Source organism: Salvelinus sp. IW2-2015, linkage group LG31 (assembly GCF_002910315.2).
Source record: "Salvelinus sp. IW2-2015 linkage group LG31, ASM291031v2, whole genome shotgun sequence".
In the NCBI taxonomy this organism is placed as follows: domain Eukaryota; kingdom Metazoa; phylum Chordata; class Actinopteri; order Salmoniformes; family Salmonidae; genus Salvelinus; species Salvelinus sp. IW2-2015.
The window spans coordinates 8,795,451-8,816,177 of NC_036870.1; the positions used below are offsets into that span (position 1 = coordinate 8,795,451).

General features: G+C 44.4%; 1 protein-coding gene across 2 annotated transcripts in view; it reads left to right on the forward strand.

Annotated features, from left to right (window-relative positions):
• The window catches only part of LOC111955666 (gamma-enolase), a 20,859-nt gene extending 1,350 nt beyond the window's left edge, over nt 1-19,509 (forward strand). Inside the window, exons 2-13 of one of the 2 annotated variants that reach the window (XM_023975911.1) lie at nt 1,334-1,523; nt 8,748-8,833; nt 9,032-9,127; nt 9,251-9,309; nt 9,718-9,787; nt 9,949-10,082; nt 10,323-10,545; nt 14,345-14,542; nt 14,962-15,163; nt 15,906-16,014; nt 16,186-16,244; nt 18,829-19,509. In XM_023975911.1, coding sequence (XP_023831679.1) covers nt 1,334-1,523; nt 8,748-8,833; nt 9,032-9,127; nt 9,251-9,309; nt 9,718-9,787; nt 9,949-10,082; nt 10,323-10,545; nt 14,345-14,542; nt 14,962-15,163; nt 15,906-16,014; nt 16,186-16,244; nt 18,829-18,898 — 1,496 coding nt within the window. In that variant the 3' untranslated portion in view covers nt 18,899-19,509. Of the gene's footprint in view, nt 1-1,333; nt 1,524-6,450; nt 6,559-8,747; nt 8,834-9,031; nt 9,128-9,250; nt 9,310-9,717; nt 9,788-9,948; nt 10,083-10,322; nt 10,546-14,344; nt 14,543-14,961; nt 15,164-15,905; nt 16,015-16,185; nt 16,245-18,828 lie in introns of those variants that run through there. The other variant, XM_023975912.2, reaches the window with a different exon arrangement.
• The last annotated feature ends 1,218 nt before the right edge of the window (nt 19,510-20,727 follow it).

Consider the following 20,727-nt stretch of genomic DNA (forward strand, 5'->3'; position numbering starts at 1 on the left):
TGATACAGCCCGACAGGATGCTCTCAATTGTGCATCTGTAAAAGTTTGTGAGGGTTTTAGGTGACAAGCCACTTTTTTCAGCTTCCTGAGGTTCAAGAGGCGCTGTTGCGTACGCAGAGTAACTTAACTTTCCACCTTCTCCACTGCTGTCCCGTTGGTGTGGATAGGGGGGTGGTTCCTCTGCTGTTTCCTGAAGTCCACGATCATCTCCTTTGTAGGCTGACTCGTCGTTGTTGGTAATCAAGCCCACTACTGTTGTGTCATCTGCAATTTTGATGATTGAGTTGGAGGCGTGCATGGCCACACAGTCGTGGGTGAAGAGGGAGTACAGGAAGGGGCTGAGCARGCACCCTTGTGGGGCCCCAGTGTTGAGGATCAGCGAAGTGGAGATGTTGTTTCCTACCTTCACCACCTGGCGGCGGCCCGTCAGAAAGTCCAAGACCCAATTGCACAGGGCGGGGTTGAGACCCAGGGCCTCAAGCTTAATGATGAGCTTGGAGGGTACTATGGTGTTGAATGCTGACCTATGCAATGAACAGCATTCTTACATAGGTATTCCTATTGTCCAGATGGGATAGGACAGCGTGTAGTGTGATGACGATTGCAAAGTCTGTGGACTAGTGGGTCTAGGATGACAGGTAAGGTGGAGGTGATATGATCCTTGACTAGTCTCTAAAAGCACTAAATGATGACAGAAGTGAGTGATAGTCATTTTGTTCAGTTACCTTTGCATTGTTGGGTATAGGAACAATGGTGGCCATCTTGAAGCATGTGGGGACAACAGACTGAGATAGGAAGAGATTGGTCTGCGCATGCTCTGAGGACGCGGCTAGGGATGCCATCTGGGCCGGCAGCCTTGCGAGTAACACGTTTAAATGTCTTACTCATGTCGGCCACGGGGAAAGAGAGCCCACAGTCCTGGGTAGCAGGCCGCGTTGGTGGCACTGTATTATCCTCAAAGCGGGCAAAAAAGGTGTTTAGTTTGTCTGGAAGCAAGACGTCGGTGTCAATGACGTGGCTGGTTTTCCTTTTGTAGTCTGTGATTGTCTGTAGACCCTGCCACATACGTAAATAATACATTAAAAAAAGCAAAATACTGCAAAGGACTAGAAGCAAGGCAGCCCCCTCTGTCGGCGCCATCTTGAGCATGATGACCCGATTGGACATGAAGCCTGATACTTGTCCTGTACGTACCATAACATTCAGAACTCTTGATGCATTATAGAATAGATCTTTATTGTGCATTTTCTCAAGGGCACATTGGCAGAAAGTGGCACCTGAGGTCTAAATGCCATCTCTCTCTCTCTTTCTCTCTCCACTTTTTTCTTCCTAGCCCTAGGATTCAAACCGGCAAGCCTTCGGCTACTGGCCCGACTTTCTAACCTTGAGGCTACCCACGCCAACCCATACAGGATTGCTGACATACAGGGACGCCACATTAGGTTGGACTCGCTCAGGCAGCAATGGGAAGATGACCACAAGAGGGCACTGAAGTATGGGAAGCTGTGTGGTAACAGCAAAGGGTGGGTACAACAGTCTCCAGACTACACACTCCGTCCAATAGTCAATAGTCTCTAAAGTGGTGTCCAAAGCTCTTCTTGTCACCTTTCCTACAGTGAAAAAACTACTTCAGATACTTTTAATACTTCAGAAAGTATTCAGACCCCTTGTCCTTTTCCACATTTTGTTACGTTACAGCCTTATTATAAAATTGATGAAATAAAAAAATCCTTAGCAATCTACACACAATACCCCATTATGACAAAGTGAAAATAAGTTTTTAGATTTTTTTTGCAAATGTATTACAAATAAAAAATATAAATACCTTATTTACAAAAGTATTAGGACCATTTGCTATGAGAATTGAAATTGAGCTCAGTTGCATCCTGTTTCCATTGATCACCCTTGAGATGTTTCTACAACTTGATTGGAATCTACGTGTGGTAAATTCAATTGATTGGACATGATTTGGAAAGGCACACACCTGTCTATATAAGGTCCCACCATTGACAGTGCATGTCAGAGCAAAAACCAAGCCATTATGTTGAAGGAATTGTCCGTAGCGCTCCGAGACAGGATTGTCTCGAGGCACAGATCTGGGGAAGGGTACCAAAACATTTCTGCAGCATTGAAGGTCCCCAAGGACACAGTGGCCTCCATCGTTCTTAAATGGAAAAAGAGCTGGTCGCCTGGCCAAACTGAGCAATCGGGGGAGAAGGGCCTTGGTCAGGGAGGTGACCAAGAATCCGATGGTCACTCTGACAGAGCTCCAGAGTTCCTCTGTTGGAGATGGGAGAACCGTCCAGAAGGACAACCATCTCTACAGCACTCCACCAATCAGGCCTTTATGGTAGAGTGGCCACTCTTCAGTAAAAGGCACATGACAGCCCGCTTGAAGATTGCCAAAAAGCACATACAGGACTCTGACCATGAGAAACCACATTCAAACAACAAGATTCTCTGGTCTGATGAAACCAAGGTTGAACTCTTTGGCCTGAATGCCAAACGTCACGTCTGGAGGAAACCTGGCACCATCCGTACGGTGAAGCATGGTGGTGGCAGCATCATGCTGTGGGGATGTTTTTCAGCGGCATGGACTGGAGACTAGTCAGGATCGAGTGAAAGATGAACGGAGCAAAGTACAGAGAGATCCTTGATGAAAACCTGCTCCAGAGCGCTCAGGACGTCAGGCTTGGGCCGAAAATTCACCTTCCAACAGGACAACGACCCTAAGTACACAGCCAAGACAATGCAGGAGTGGCTTCGGAAGTCTCTGAATGTCCTTGGGTGGCCCAGCCAGTGCCCGACTTGAACCTGATCGAATATCACTGGAGAGAACTAAAATAGCTGTGCAGCAACATCCCATCCAACTTGACAGAGCTTGAGAGAATCTGCAGAGAGGAATGGGAGAAACTCCCAAATACAGGTGTGCTAAGCTTGTAGCGTCATACCAAGAAGACTCAAGGCTGTAATTGTTGCCAAAGGTGCTTCAACAAAGTACTGCGTAAAGGGTCTGAATACCTATGTAAATGTGATATTTCATTTTTTTTATTTTTTATAAATTAGCAAAATTTTCTACAAACCTGTTCTTGCTTTGTCCTTATGGGGTATTGTGTGTAGACAAACACCAAGACAGTCGTGAAGCTTTCAACAAAGCCTATCCTCAAAGTTCTACAGCTGCACCATCGAGAGCATCCTGACTGGTTGCATCACTGCCTGTTATGGCACTGCTCGGCCTCCGACCGCAGGGCACTACAGAGGGTAGTGCGTACGGCCCAGTACATCACTGGGCGCCAAGCTTCCTGCCATCCGGACCTCTATACCAGGCAGTGTCAGAGGAAGGCCCTACAAATTGTCAAAGACTCCAGCCACCCTAGTCATAGACTGTTTCTCTGCTACCGCACGGCAAGCGGTACCAGAGCGCCAAGTCTAGGTCCAAAGGCTTCTTAACACGTTCTACCACCAAGCCATAAGACTGCTGAACATCTAATCAAGCATGGCTACCCAGACTACTTGCATTTCCCCCCCCCCCCCCCCCCCTTTTACGCTGCTGCTACTCTCGGTTTATTAACCCCTGTAATAGCCTCCGGCTACTGTTATTTTACTGCTGCTCTTTTATTATTTGTTACTTTTATTTTTTACTTATCTATTTTTTACTTAACACTTATTTTTCTTAACTGCACTGTTGGTTAAGGGCTCATTAAGTAAGCATTTCACTGTAAGGTCTACACCTGTTGTATTCGGCGCATGTGACAGATAAACTTTGATTTGATTTCGATTGATGAGGGGGGGGGGGACTATTCAATCAATTATAGAATAAGGCTGTAACGTAACAACATGTGGAAAAAGTCAAGGGGTCTGAATACTTTCCCGAAGGCACTGTATATCTGAACTGATTTAAAAGAACTAGACAAGCGACAGCCATTGGCTCATAGACCACATCCACCATATTGCTTTTATCAATCCAATTTCCAGATCACAACGAAGGATACAGAGACAGGAGGAGCAGGAAGGCGCTTTAGACCCCTGATATGAAGGCACAGTTCAAGGCAGAAAACAAACGAGAAGGACATAAGACATCTGGACAATGTGGAGCTAGTGTAGTGTATCTGATAAATTAGGTAGTATAGGAATTCTGCAGTCCACACATTTTTCGATACACCTGCAAACAAAGCTACCCATGCATAGCCTACACACTGAACAGCTGTTGGCACACCCCCCTCGTCATCCAGCATCCGCCTATAGAAAGTAATGTGTCCATGAATCTCGACATGAATCTGGAAACGATAGAGGATGGTTAGAAGCTAGAGCGTTAACACCAATGCATTATCTCACACACACACACACACACACACACACACACACACACACACACACACACACACACACACTGCCCTAGGAGAGGAGTCCATACTCCCCTTACTGACACACTGGCTCTCTGTCCACTGGCCTCCCATACACCTCTGTGCCTCCCCTGACATCTGCACCTCCTCTGTCTCCCTCCCTCCTCACAAATAACACAGACACACACACACACACACATACAGAACAACCCCACCCTCACATTCACACTCCCCACACAAACATTGGAAAAGAGGAAATGAGAGGAAGGAGGATGGGACAGGAGCAGCTGTGTGGACTGAAACAGAGGTTAGAGAACCAGACGTGTGACCAGAGGGCGGAGGAAATGTTGTCAATCAACCATGATTAAAATAGCAGTTGGATAGAGGCACTTTCCCTGTATAGTTCTCTCTCTCTCTTTCTCTTTCTGAGTGAGATGGGTGTCAAGGACATTGTTGTTGTTGTATTCCAAAGATAATCCCATTTTTACTTGGCCATTTAATTATAGAATTATAGATCTCTCACTCCTCTGTCTAGGCATACACACCCACACCACACCACACACACACACACGTACATGCATGCACAGGAATGCACACACACACAAATGCACATACACAGGAATGCGCACACACGCATGTGCTCCCGTGTGGTGCAGCGGTCTAAGGCACTGCATCTCAGTGCAAGAGGCGTCACTACAGTCCCTGGTTCGATTCCAGGCTGTATCACATCCGGCCGGGATTGGGAGTCCCATAGGGCGGCGGACAATCGGCCGGGGTAGGCCGCCATTGTAAATAAGAATTTGTTCTTAACTGTCTTGCCTTGTTAAATAAAGGTTCATTTAAAAAAAATACTAAAGATAAATAAATAAATGTGTACACAAACGCTGTTTAACCCACACCGCCTGTCTATCTGTATAACCATCAAGCAGTCCTAAAACATTAAACTCTTCCAGTAATCAACAAATTGCCATTTTTAAGGGCCTTACTTTTCATGGATGGTTTTGCATATAAGCACATCTTAAAGCAAAATACATTTGAAATGTGTTGGTATTTCTTACGTGTATTTGTTCTCTTACAGTTTACAAACATTTTTCAAACAACAAGAAAGTAGTAGTAATTTTGATATATGCTATAGAATGGGGAATACATTCAATGTTTCCAAATCCACTTTGATGCTGTAGCAGTGCAACATTGCCGTTCATTGTTTAGTGCCTATACAGTTAGTCATATATAAGAAGTGGTATACGCTGTAGGTGCATCATTGCTGAGCCAGTGTTTAGTATAGATGATGCAATGGTGCACAGTATATGAACGGTGCCTTGTATACCGACTACACAGCCTTTACAGCATCATGAAAGAGACAGATGAGAGAGAGAGATGAGAGTGGGAAAGAGAGATGAGAGAGGGAAAGAGAGATATGAGGGAAAGAGAGATATGAGAGAGAGGGGAAGAGAGATGAGAGTGGGAAAGAGAGATATGAGAGAGAGGGAAAGGAAGATATGAGAGAGAGGGAAAGAGAGATGAGAGATTAGAAGAGGTAAAGAGAGATATGAGAGAGTGGGGAAGAGAAGAGAGATGAGAGAGGGAAAAGAGAGATTAGAGAGGGAAGGGAAGAGAGAGGGGGAGAGAGTGAGAGAGGGAAAGAGAGATGAGAGCGAGGGATGAAGAGGGGAAGAGATGAGAGAGAGGGAAAGAGATGAGAGATGAGGGGAAGAGAGATGAGAGAGAGGGGAAGAGAGATGAAAGAGAAAGGAGAGCGGGAAAGAGAGATGAGAGAGGGAAAGAGAGATTAGAGAGGGAAAGAGAGATGAGAGAGGGAAAGAGAGATGAGAGTGGGAAAGAGAAATGAGAGTGGGAAAGAGAAATGAGAGGGAAAGAGATGAGAGAGAGCGAGAAGGGTGTAGACAGACCACTTGTTCCTTCCCCTCTCTATTTTTACCGCTGAAATGCAGTTCAAAATGCAGCACCCTGTTTTTCCACCTCTCCTCCATCCCTCTTTCTGTCTAATTAATCAACCCTCCCCACTCTCTTCCCTCTCTCGCTCCTCTTTTCTCAGCATCTTTTTCTGAGTCATCCCCTCCCCCTTCTGTCACACATTTGACCCCCACCCTCTGTTTTCCTCGTCTCTGCTCTCCCTCTCTCTGTTTCTCTCCCTCTCTCATCCGTCTCCAGTATTTTCTGGCTTTCCCTATTAGGCGGAACACACAAACGGCAGGTAACGATGGAAAATCCTCATTCTCTTCTCTCCCTCTTCCGCTCTCTTTTCATTCTCCAGGCTGTCATCCCCTGTTTTATTCCTGCATCTTGTATTGATTGCCTCCCAGTAGCAGATATGTGCTGGGTTGGAGTAGGTCGCGGTGATGATGCTGATGATGATGGTGATGATGCTTCCTGCTTAGTTCTGTATGTGAGGCATTACGGTTGTGTATGCTAACTAATGTGTCAGCCCTGCCTGGCTCTGGGTTCGAGGTGTTATATTGATTCACTGTGAGTGTGTGTTTGTGTGTACTGTGTGTACGTGTGTGTCAGATTGTATTAGAGCATTTGTGTCTGGGTTCTTTGAAGTTGCCTCAGTGCATGATCTGTGTGTGTGTATGGAGAAAATGTGATTGTGTTAGAGCTACTGTGTGTGTGTGTGTGAGGCAGGGAGAGGAAAGGAGAAGCTCTACACATCTGTGTGTGTGTGTTTGAGAGAGAATGTGTATGTGTGCCCGAGAGACGGTGAAGGGGAGGGAGAGAACCTTGAATGTCTGTATCAGTATGTGTGTTTGTGTGTGTATATATGTACAGTGAATGTGTGAGGAAGAGGGATAGTGTCAGCGTCTGCAAAAGTGTGTGTGTGTGTGTGTGTGTGCCATGCGTTAGACTGCTCTCCATGCGTCTGTGTCGGCGTGTCTGCAATCGGTGCCACTCCTGCGAAAATGATCCTTCCTCGTCCCTCTCTCTCTCCCTTCCTGCTCTCCTTTTTACCCAACCATCCCTCTCTCCTCCTCCTCCATCCCTCCATCTCTGAATCTCCTCTCTTCTTCAGCCAAAAGGAGGGATTTGATGATTTATCTCTTTTTCTCCCCATCGCCTCACCCCTCCCTCCCTCCCTCCCTCCCTCTTATCACGCTCTCTCTCTCTGGGTATTTGTGCTGAGTGCTGCAATCTTCAGGTGGTGGTGCGGTGTGGACATGGGTGTCCTCATGCTGCACACTGCTGGGAGGGAGGGGTTATATAACTTACAGCTGCATTCATGTATGTGTCACGATAATGGATGGGGCTGATTGGCTGAAAGTGGATAGGGATTTATGCATATTGTGGCCCCATTAAATCACAAGCATTTAAATGTAGAACATAAGGTTAAATACATTCATAGTGGCTGAAAAGTACGGGGCTGAAAGGTAGGTGTAATATATTTCTGCACCACAACCATTTCAGTGAAAAACACCCAGCGACATTCATACATTTTTACACAGTAATGGCTGACAGAATGAGGGGGGTTGTCAAGGAATAGAGCTGTAAGTGTACAAGGGCTTATTATTCAGCGCACAATATTTCAGTTGTCATTTCAGTTGCTGTAACATTTTAGTCTTTCTGTAAAGACCGGAGATTATATAGCTGTGCAGTTCTGTAGGGATCCATGTTATTTTGTTAATTCAAATAAGTGAGCAATTAGCAACAAAGACTGTTCGAGACCTAGTACTATTAATAAGGGACATTATAATGACATCATATGGTACAGCATAGGGCAGGGATGTGCACTCGTCATGAGGAGCCGCAGTGGCTCGCGGGTCTGTGTACCCACATCCATACCAACACATAAATCCTAGCCTTTTAGCCTGTGGATTTATGGGTAATGCTCGACATGGTGGGCGCCGACAGTCCAATCTTGACCAATGGCGGTGACGGATTCCCTGTGTCTCGTGGAGTCGTGAGCCAAGTGACTCGGAGCCATGTCGTCGTTTCTCTCGAGTCACCGACCGTCCACCGATTCCACACCTGATAGCGACATAGTGTGTGAGTGAGCCATGTTTAAGCATCATGGACTTAGAATATATTTTAGTCTGGTCCTTTTACCGTGGTAATAGCTCCATCTGACCTCCTGGTACACGAAGCATTGTGAAATCTGTTCATTTCCAACTTCACATGGGGGAACTCTTTCATAAATCATGATGGTTTATAGCAACCGTAATGTCACTCTCTGCACACCCCATTTGCACTCCCATTATGCACTTCCTTACTGTATGTGCAAATGCAATGGTAAAAATAGAGCCACTTATGATCTCTCTCTTTCTCTCTCTCTCTCTCCCCCCTTCTCTCTCTCTCTTTCTCTCCCCCCTTCTCTCTCTCTCTTTCTCTCCCCCTTTCTCTCTCTTTCTCCCCCCCTTCTCTCTCCCCTTTTCTCTCTCTCTTTCACAGGATGTCGATTGTCAGCATCGTTGCGAGGGAGATCCTCGACTCCCGGGGAAACCCCACTGTGGAGGTGGACCTGTGCACAGAGAAAGGTGACCCCTCTCAAGCCTGTCTACAAGCGTAGTATCGCACCGTACAAAGAGCGTTAAGATTAGCCAAAAGCTGCAATAAAATTCTTAAGAGTGTCGCCGTCTAAGGCCTCGTACTGTTTCCCGGATCATTCCCCCCTAACGTCACTCTCTCTGTTGRCATCTCTTACATTTCCCTCCTTCTCTTTCTGTCTCTCTCAGGTCTTTTCAGGGCTGCAGTGCCCAGCGGAGCGTCCACAGGCATCTATGAGGCTCTAGAGCTGAGGGATGGAGACAYGAGCCGCTACAAGGGCAAAGGTTGGTTTGTGTGTGTGCGTGCGCGTGCGTGCGTGCGTGTATATCTAATGCTTGAGTAAACAGAATGATGTTTGTCCCTCCGTCCCCATTTTCTCTCCTATCTGCCTTCTTTCTCTGCTCTAGGTGTGCTCAAGGCAGTGGGCCACATCAATGACACTCTGGCTCCTGCCCTCATAGCATCGGTGAGTTGAAGGACTGTGATTTGGACGTGTTTTGTCAGCTAGATGACAGTGATCATGTTTTCTTGTGAGTGCATATAGATTTGCAGATGAGAGAGAGAGAGAGAGACATTGGGCTGCGGTTATAGAACGTAGATATAGAAATGAGCTGAACATCTTACAACTCAATGATGTTGTACCTCTGATTCTATACAATCAAATRTGTTACATCTATGATGTGTGCAAGAGGTAATACTTTTGAGGGTTTGGCTCATAGGTGGCTGCAAATATGAGATATTTCTTGTGTGCAGATATGTCGCGGGTCATCCATCCATTTGTTGAATTAGAAAATTGGTCCTCGATGACTTACCAATATAATGAACGTTTTAATATGCTTGTAAAGGAACTGTGTAAATATGACGTGTCCCATAGGGTATCAGTGTTGTGGAGCAGGAGCAACTGGACAACACGATGATTGAAATGGACGGCACAGAGAACAAGTGTGAGTCTCCCGGGTTCCTACCAAAGAAACAGATCAAATGTGTCAAGATGTATCCCCCAATCAGTTCAGGTCCACCATCAACTGAGAGAATGGGCTTTTGTCTGAACCCGGATTTTGGTAGACCTTTTTGAAATTTGTCACATTTCCTTCCTCGTCGACAGCTCAGTTTGGTGCTAATGCTATCCTGGGAGTCTCCCTGGCCATTTGCAAGGCTGGTGCAGCAGAAAAAGAGGTCCCCCTGTACCGTCACATCGCTGACTTGGCGGGAAACACAGAMCTGGTGCTCCCAGTTCCAGTAAGACACTACTTATATAACGGTTATATCAGAGAAGGTGTAGCAGTAGCATAATAACAARGATTCAACACTGAAACAGTCATTGTGTGAATGGTTTTACCATAATGGTATGTATGTTATAAAGGAAATATACTGTATATGAAAAATATATGGGAAATTAGAAACTGTACCAGTATCTGCTGAACATGGGTATTGGCCTAACTGCTAATTCCCCTTTGTCTCCTCTCATCTCCTTCCCAGGCGTTCAACGTGATCAACGGAGGCTCCCACGCGGGCAACAAGCTAGCCATGCAGGAGTTCATGGTACTTCCTGTCGGGGCGGAGTCTTTCAGAGACGCGCTTCGGGTGGGCTCCGAGCTGTACCACACYCTCAGGGGGGTGATCCAGGAGAAGTACGGCCAGGACGCTACCAACGTGGGCGACGAGGGGGGGTTCGCCCCCAATATCCTGGAGAACAGTGAGGGTAAGTGCAGCAGAGTTCATTTAGAACCACAGTCTTGTGACCTGTAAACCCAGTTGTCACCCTCGGTCTACAGGGATTTTATAGTTGATTTAATGGTTAAGATGTTGGATTACCGAGCAAGATATCTCCGGTACAAATCCAACCATAGGATATCCATGGCACTTTGCTTCTATCTTGGGTCATGTTCATAACGTACCAAACACAAGAAAGCATTATGGACAACGTTTTTGTTTTCTGTTTCAAAACATTTTGCTGTGTGCCCCACTGAACACGACTCTGGTAACACTTTAACCAGGGTTCAAATTATACATGCTCTTGGGGGTAGGGCTGTTGCACCGTTTAGTCACGGTAATTAGGCTTCTCCAAGCMCTGARGCTGCTGATGGTCATTAGTAGCCTWCCAAACTTGCTAACTGCCTGGTACTCAGCACTCTATTTTCTTTCTAATCACTCTGACATCAATGCAAATGTCATCGACTATCTATTGAAACACTTAATGAGAGCCCATGAGCTCATGTTGRGCAACATTTCTATAGGTTATGCAATTGCGCGAGAAAAKAGAGTGATGGCCTCTATTAAAAAGAGGAGGAMCCKATCAGCTTTCCATAYGCTAGGCCTACTATGTTTATTTCTCAACTTTCCTAATACTAAGCACATTGCATATCTTTACAACAMGAGTATAGCCTACCTAGATGGCATGAAAATTAACCAAGGTAAAAGCAGTACTCCATTCGCCATTTAAGATGTATTTTTTCCCCTGCCCCTGTTTCGAGATAGGTGCATGATAATGGTCCATTCTAAATCAAAACAAATTTCACACATATATTATTTAGTATATGTAAAGACAAGATTAAATCAAGAATAGTCTGATGGGTGACAATATTAGCCTATCACTTGTGAATTACTGTGATAATTATATATTATCACTAGTGAATGATGCCCAGCGTAAGGCAAGAGACAATGCCCTTTTTTTGCGCAACTTTTTAGAATCATAGTCGCACACCTCTTGTAGCCTAGCCTATAYGCCTATATGTTTTGATAAGGTTTGTATCACAAATAWAGTGGCCAAATAACTTCTTAAAATGAAGCACATTWATCTGCTTTATAAGGGGTGTAGAGCCTWACTGGCGTACATACGCAACTCATGAGTTTCAAGTTTGGAAGATCATTTTCACCATAAAAATGCACCTTCTATAATAAAAGCATTACATGCGTAATCACATTTTGAAAATGCTGTTTTCCTGCTAATGCTTATAGCCTTCTGTCGTGTACACATTGCTGTGCTTATAATGTGAAGAAATAGCCAAATGTTTTTATTTTATTTAACCTTTATTTAACTAGGCAAGTCAGTTAAGAACAAATTCTTATTTACAATGACCCKGGCCAAACTCGGACGACGCTGGGCCAATTGTGCGCCGCCCTATGGAACTCCCAATCACGGCCGGATGTGATTCAGCCTGGATTCGAACCAAGGACTGTAGTGACGCCTCTTGCACTGAGATGCAGTGCCTTAGACCGCTGTTTATCAACATTTTAAGCTAAACGCTCTGATCTGTTGCGTCAGCTACAAAGCCAATTTTTTGGGGAGGGATGCTAGTAGTTGTATTAATTTGGAATCTATCACATCCCACAACTGTCCCAGACTATGTTTGGAATATTTATTACTCGCACAGAATAGAATAGGTCAACTTTTGTACTATGGGGGATAGTAGATTGACATAGGCTAGTGCTTTTTCTGTTCGTTAGGCCTCATCTTGTTGGCTGATGAAAAGTAAATGTGGACAGTTCATCCAGTATCTTCAATATGCACCTCGGAATTAGATAAGGATGTGCACAGTTGCGTCTCCGATGTGTCTGTCTTCACTTGTAGCCTGTGAGAAAGACCCGATCACATGATGGAGAGCCATGTGAGTGAGAGGGGCTTCGGAGCGGGCAGCACTCAGGGAGAAGAGCACAACGCAGCACTCCGGGCCAAGGGCACAACGGCCACACAAAGGGGAGCTGCCGTGAATTTCGAGGCATTATCAAGTGCTTGTCAAATTGTGAATGAGACTGAGAGCTCATATCTTTCAAGTGACTTTTTTCAAATCATCATTAGAGTCTTATCATGCAGCCTTACAATGTATTACAAATCAAAACATATAGCCCAACGTTTGTAGAACAACTAAAGTTACATTAATAACTCTAAATTAAGCATATAGGAGTACCTATTTCTTTGTTAACCGCTCAACACAGAATAGTRGCATGTGCYCACTCCCACAGATCGTTTAGAGAAAATATCCTTTCTTTTATTCAGCTTTGTTCAATTGTCTTCTTCATACTATAACATAATGCCATGGAATTCTAAGAAAATCTTGTCTGCTAAATGAACTAATGTAGCCCACAGCCATTTGGCATAGCCAGATGAGGACCTAACATAAGGACAACTGCTATGCTATTCTGTTCTCCTGAAATAGACTACATTTCCTTCATATCATGCTTCTTTTGACCTGTCTAAAATAAATAATGGATTTATTGTGAAGGTGTAGGCTATATTAGATGGATTTATTAGACTTTTTAAAATGTAGATGTTCCAAAGGTRTGCATCAGTGGCTTGTAGGCTATGTGTGGAAGCCAGGAGATGCTAAATGTGTTTATGTTAATTAACGGTCAATTATCGTGAGACCGGCAGTTATTACCTTGACAATCACCTGCTGACGAAATTCCGTGGCCACCACAGTCATAGTTGGGGGCACTGAAAATAGTGGACTGTTTTTGGTTGCCCACATTCTGTATGAGCATTTATACCAATAGACAAATCGTTTCACCCACAATCTAGTCTTTGCTGCGATGTCTATGGGACAACAGCAGCCATAAATCTAAAATGGCGTTAGAGATAAAATCCTAAATCTAAGGTGGTATGCTTTAATGAGTTTCCAACCTGCCTCTGGTACAGTGTCTGCCCATCTGTATGTCTGTCACAACGTGTCCTCCTCAAGGCTTTCTTTTCTCACATTTCCCAACAGCCAAGGCAATGTGTATCAGATGATCTTTGAACTAACTGTGTGTGTGTGTGTGTGTGTGGTGAGAGAGAGAGAGAGGAGAGAGAGAAGAGAGAGAGAGAGAGAGAGAGAGAGAGAGAGAGAGGAGAGAGAGAGAGAGAGAGAGAGAGAGAGAGAGACGAGAGAGAGGGAGAGAGAGGGAGAGAGAGAGGAGAGAGAGAAGAAGAGAGAGAGAGAGAGAGAGAGAGAGAGAGAGAGAGAGAGAGAGAGAGAGAGAGAGAGAGAGAGAGAGAGAGAGAGAGAGAGAGAGAGAGAGCAGAAGAGAGAGAGAGAAGAGAGAGCGAGAGGAAAAAAAAAAAAAAAACAACCCACCTTGCTCCTGGGCCCCTTGGGGAAAGAGTGATGCCGCTATCCCACTATTGAAGTAGCTAGGTGTGACAGGAAGTCGAAACCCTGGCAAGATCAAAAAGAAGTGTGAAAAGCCTAAAGGAGTGTCAGCTGTAGGCTCTTAGAATAGATTTTGCTCTGTAGTATCTCTCTAGCATCTAGAACAGAATCGTGTATGTATTCCTGCAACCTTTCTGCCTCACTCTCGACCCCACGCTAGCTTGGATACTTGACTATTTCTGCATTCAGCAACACAGCAGTATCATGTCACCAAACAAGCAACAAGACAAGTAGGCTAAAGCAGAAACAGAGTGATTCACAGGCTAGGTAGAGTCTACCCTTACACCCTTCCTCTCTCGTTCTCTATCTCCGCCCAACACTTATCTTTCTTTCCTCCCATCCTCCCCTCCCTCTTTCCGTCTCTCCCCTCAGCGTTGGAGCTGATAAAGACAGCCATCGAGAAAGCGGGCTTCACGGATAAGGTGGTGATCGGGATGGATGTGGCGGCGTCCGAGTTCTACCGCGAGGGGAAGTACGACCTGGACTTCAAGTCTCCTCCGGACGCTGACAGGCACATCAGCGGAGAGGAGCTGTCAGAAATCTACCAAGGCTTCGTTAACGACTACCCAGGTAGGCAAACAGTCACCTGACACCTWTTGGATTCCTAATTCAATCTGACATGAATTTGATTGATTTTATTTGAGATACTAAAAAATACACACAGTGCATCATTTAAAAAAAAACTAGGGATAACACAAAAAAAAAGTCAATGAGGTCCCTTGACTGATTCAATTCATTTGTTTCAATTCAGATCCATTCAATTCAATTCAATTCAATTATAGAGGTAACAGGCTGATCCTACATTTACAAGTTCAAGGTCATATCTACCTTCATGTTGAAAGATCCCACGACACATTTCCTCTTACAACASTATGGCTGTCTACTGCTTTGCTCCCTAGAGAAAAACCTCCGTTCCAAACCCCGACTGAGTACATGTCCTAACTGAGTGTGCACTCCACTAAACCCTTCTCCCCTTGTCCTCTTTGTAGTGGTGTCCATCGAGGACCCGTTTGACCAGGACGACTGGGCCGCCTGGTCCCGCCTCACGGCTTCCGTGGGCATCCAGGTTGTCGGGGACGACCTGACGGTGACCAATCCCAAGAGGATAGAGAAGGCTGCCGAGGAGCGGGCCTGCAACTGCCTACTGCTCAAAGTCAACCAGATCGGCTCTGTCACTGAAGCTATCCAGGCGTAAGAGACCCACGTCACATGACCTGTCAATAAATCACTTTGATATATAGATGTCAATCATCAAGCCAATCTGTCAATCTCAATCACTAGGCCAGGCTGTCCTTGAAAAAGAGATGACSTGGTAATATATAGGAGAAACACTACGATGATCTATAACAAGGTTATGTAGCCCTTATGACGMAGGTAGGGTTCAAGTAAAGTGTGACGTCAGTCATGCACATTTATGTAGCCGTRAATCATCAAGTCTCTTGGCCAGGTTGGAAGTCCRTGAAAAAGAGAAGTCAATCTCAATGGCAGTTACCTACTTAAATAAAAGATAATTGAATGAAGAAAATAATGAGCTTTTTTTTTTTTACATTCGTATTATCATCAATCAGCCATATTTACATAGCCAATACTTTACTTCCATCTATATACTTGTCAAATGTTACAACACTCATAGCCATCAATCATTGACATTTTACAGCTATCTATCATCTATAACTGTTGTCATCAATCTTGACCGTAAGTACAGCCAACAGTCATTCAAAGTCGTTCAATTAAAATGTATTAATATAGCCATCAATCATACTTTTACTTTATTCTCCTTTTAGTACCCTCATGCTTATTCTACTCTTACACTCTCCCTCTCTTTTGTCTCCGAGCCCCCACCTTTGTTTCTCTCTCTCTCTTTATCCCCCTCACTCTCTCTTTATCCCTCTCTATATATAGCTGCCTGACACCTTCTCTCTCTCTCTCTCAGGTGTAAGCTAGCCCAGGCCAATGGCTGGGGGGTGATGGTCAGTCACCGTTCGGGAGAGACAGAGGACACTTTCATCGCTGACCTGGTGGTGGGGCTCTGCACTGGACAGGTACACACTCACTCACTCACTCACTCACTCACTCACTCACTCACTCACTCACTCAAAAAGACATGCGGAGCGTCCCATACAGACACAGAAGACCCCAACCATTATACAAATCTGACCACAACATTGTATCGCTTTCACTAAATCTGTTCTAATTCTGTCTCTCTCTCTCAGATTAAGACAGGAGCCCCATGTAGATCTGAAAGGCTGGCTAAGTACAACCAGCTCATGAGGTCAGTGGTCAAACATGATCCTCTTTAGCTATCCCTCCGAATTGTACTCAGTGGCTTATATTGCTTCTTGTGAAAGCATACTGCACCTCAAAACCATAAATCATAATTTTTCCATAATAAATACTGCATCGCAAAGGAATAATAATATACTTGTATGTGTATTATTGCATGTACAGTTGAAGTCGGAAATTCCCTTTCTTAGGTCAGTTAGGATCACCACTTTATTTTAAGAATGTYAACTGTCAGAATAATAGTAGAGAGAATGATTTATTTCAGCTTTTATTTCTTCCATCACATTCCCAGTGGGTCAGAAGTTTACATACACTCAATTAGTATTTGGTAGCATTGCCTTTAAATTGTTTAACTTGGGTCAAACGTTTCAGGTAGCCTTCCACAAGCTTCCCACAATAAGGTTGGTGTGAATTTTGGCCCATTCCTCCTGACAGAGCTGGTGTAACTGAGTCAGGTTTGTAGGCCTCCTTGCTCAGACACGCTTTTTCAGTTCTGCACACATTTTCTATGGGATTGAGGTCAGGGCTTTGTGATTGCCACTCCAATACCTTGACTTTGTTGTCCTTAAGCCATTTTGCCACAACTTTGGAAGTATGCTTGGGGTCATTGTCCATTTGGAAGACCCATTTGCGACCAAGCTTTAACTTCCTGACTGATGTCTTGAGATGTTACTTCAATATATCCACATAATTTACTTCCTCATGATGCCATCTGTTTTGTGAAGTGCACCAGTCCCTCCTGCAGCAAAGCCCCCCACAACATGATGCTGCACCCCCTGTGCTTCACGGTTGGGATGGTGTTCTAGGCTTGCAAGCTCCCCCTTTTTCCTCCAAACATGATGATGGTCATTATGGCCTAACAGTTCTGTTTTTGTTTCATCAGACCAGAGGACATTTCTCCAAAAAGTACAATCTTTGTCCCCATGTGCAGTTGCAAACCGTAGTCTGGCTTTTTTATGGCGGTTTTGGAGCAGTGGCTTCTTCCTTGCCGAGCGCCCTTTCAAGTTATGTCGATATAGGACTCGTTTTACTGTGGATATAGATACTTTTGTGCCCGTTCCTCCAGCATCTTCACAAGGTCCTTTGCTGTTGTTCTGGGATTGATTTGCACTTTCCGCACCAAAGTACGTTTATCTCTAGGAGACATAACGCGTCTCCTTCCTGAGCGGTATGACGGCTGCGTGGTTCCATGGTGTTCATACTTGCGTACTATTGTTTGTACAGATGAACATGGTACCTTCGGGCGTTTGGAATTTGCTCCCAAGGATGAACAGACTTGTGGAGGTCTACAATATTTTTTTCTGAGGTCTTGGCTGATTTCTTTTGATTTTACCATGATGGTCAAGCAAAGAGGCACTGAGTTTGAAGGTAGGCCTTGAAATACATCCACAGGTACACCTCCAAATGACTCAAATTATATCAATTAGCCTATCAGAAGCTTCTAAAGCCATGACATAATTTTCTGGAATTTTCCAAGCTGTTTAAAGGCACAGTCAARTTAGTGTATGTAAACTTCTGACCCACTGGAATTGTGATACAGTGAATTATAAGTGAAATAATCTGTCTGTAAACAATTGTTGGGAAAATGACTTGTGTCATGCACAAAGTAGATGTCCTAACCCACTTGCCAAAACTATAGTTTGTTAACAAGACGTGTGGAGTGGATGAGAAAATAGTTTTTATGACTCCAACCTAAGTGTATGTAAACCTCCGACTTCAACTGTAAGTGTAAAGGACGTCACGCTGCTTGCTTAGCGAGTACCACTTCCTCCTGATTCGGCCCATACCTGGCGCGAACTCGGGACCCTCCAGCGTCTTAGCGCCTCAAATGAGGCGGCGCAAGCAGGACAGTTCAGACTGAGGAGTAGGTTTCACACATCCCCACGTGCTACACAAGCATGCATGAACATATACCATAGCTGTACTATGTAGAGACCAACAAGCTCCTGGTAAACAATCCCCAAAAGTAAGAATAGGAGTAGAACAACGTTGCCCCTAGACACTGATCTAACGTCAGTTTCACCTTCCACCCTCAATGGTTRAAGGTTAGTACTCAGTTACAGTAAACTGAATCTTGTCCTGTGTCTACATATAAGAGCGTAGCCAAGAGCATATTCCCACATATCCCATTCTAAACAAGCGTCGCCAAGCTAATTGCTGTGACGCGCATGCTAACGGCACGCCAGTGTCACCCCATGTGTGAGAGCCAGTCAGAGCACGGAGAGCACCTGGGATCCGCTCAGTGTAATCCCATTGGGCTCTTAGCAGGACAGGGGAGGGAGGGCCTCTTGCCCAATCACAGCACCATTAACAGCCATTATAACACCCTGACCACTGGGTTAATGGTTCCAGTTAGGAGTTGCATGAGATTGCATGACCCCTATTAACAGCTCCTATAACCCCTGATGATCACTGGGTTAATAGTTACGGGTGGAGGTGTATGTAACCACAGATCTAGGATCAGATTGCCTGGGCTTTTACCTTGGAGCAAATAGATGTCAGATACAAATTCAGTTCACATGCATTTACCTGTTTTCTCTTTCCCTCCTTGTCCATTCTGTTGGTCTCTTTAGGATCGAGGAGGAGTTGGGGGATCAAGCTCGCTTTGCAGGCTATAACTTCAGAAACCCCACTGCCCTGTGAGACCAGACAGACAGACACATCGCCACCAACCATATGCACAGAGCCACTAAGCAACATGAGATGCACAGTTACTTTGAGACACAAAGACAGATGGACAGATAAAGATATAGAGACCAACCGACACACACAAACATGCACATAGAGACACACAAGTGTAGATATGAAGCCTGAAGCGCACCTAAGAAAGACAGATATGAGTGTCAGAGAAAATTAAACACACAACGCTGTTTACAAAAAAAGCGACACTCCGGCTGACAAGGACAGACTAACTACAGGCTGAGAAAAAAAAGAATACACGTTGTGTTTTGCAGTTGTGTTTGCTCTCATTCACCCATGATAACACAAAACTGCACTCTCCCTCCTTCGTCCTCTTCTCCACTTTCCTTTCCTGGCTTTGCAGTCATCCCTCGTTTTTGTTGTTTCTTTGTTACTTCCACACTCTCCTGGTGTTGCTATGATTGCAGGAATTGGCCTGTTCCTCCAAGCTTGTCCCCGTTTCCTCTTTGCCTACTTTCCTTTGGTTACTCTGGCAATAGAATTGCTGTGTTGAAAGACAGAACGCCTGTCATGAAAAAAATTTGAAATAAAATGATGCTAATTTACAGTTTCAACCTCACTCTCTTTTTTTGTATTAATATCAGTGTTGTACAAATCTAGGATCGGCTTACAACCCTCCCCCTTTTGTTATAAAAAAATGACAGATCAGCTTTTGGGGGCAATCTCTTCCTACATCATTACCTACACACAAATGTAAATTACTGATGTTAAAACTTTTTCTTGTTCTACAACCAATGCACATCTGTGTGCTGTACGTGTAGTTCTCAATTTACGGCGCTGGATGCCACAGTATGCTCCCACTATCACACAACATTCCCATGTAAATACAGAACAGATGGCAAATACTTGCTGTAACACTATTTCATGTTTGGCAAGTGAATTGATTATACCATATTGTTACCATTTAGCTAGTGTAAAGTTACTGTATCTTAGCTAACAATTATTACATATATCTATAAGGGATACATCAGGATGTTGGCAATGAAGCCTTTTATCTACCATTTGTATGTCTCTGCATCCAGTTTGAAGGGAGTTTGGACTGCCTGTGTAAATGCATCCATTGAGGTAGTTTCATGAGCCAATGCTAACTAGCGTTAGCACAATGACTGGAAGTCCACAGGAACAGCTAGTGGTTCCCCATAGGCTTCCAGTCATTGCGCTAACACTAGTTAGCAGCTTCCTTAAATCTGAACGCAGAGATAAAAATGGTATCCACAAGTTCACCTTTCTGGGGAAGTAGATAGCCAAAATMCTCAAAGTATCCCTTTAAAAATTGGGTTGACTACACTTTCAGGATTACAAGAAAGCTTGCTAGTTACCTTGGAGGTCTCTCTGAGGAAGATATGTAACTTGTTACTCTGATCTTAAAAGCAGCACACTGCTGCTAAAAGAATATAGGGGAAACACTAAAATCCTGATTGTTTAGAATGGAAAGAAGTGGAGGGTGCTCAACCAGGTGAGTAGAGGTTCAGACAAAACGCAATCATTGTAAAAGGTTCTGATGAAGGAAGGACATTGATGGCTGAAACATCAAGTTTTTAATTGTTGTTTAAATAACAGAAATACATCTTAATAGTGAGTGATTGTTCCACCTTTTCAATCATTTTGTTTATAAGAAAGTATTATCCAGTGTGCCTTTGGTGGATGTAAGGAGTAATTTCTACTAGAGTCATGCAGTAACTGGAGAGACTTCAGTTGGCTCTAATAAATGATGCAATGCCTCAAGGTCGACGACATGACAATAAAAAGCCACAGAAACGGAGGACAGACTC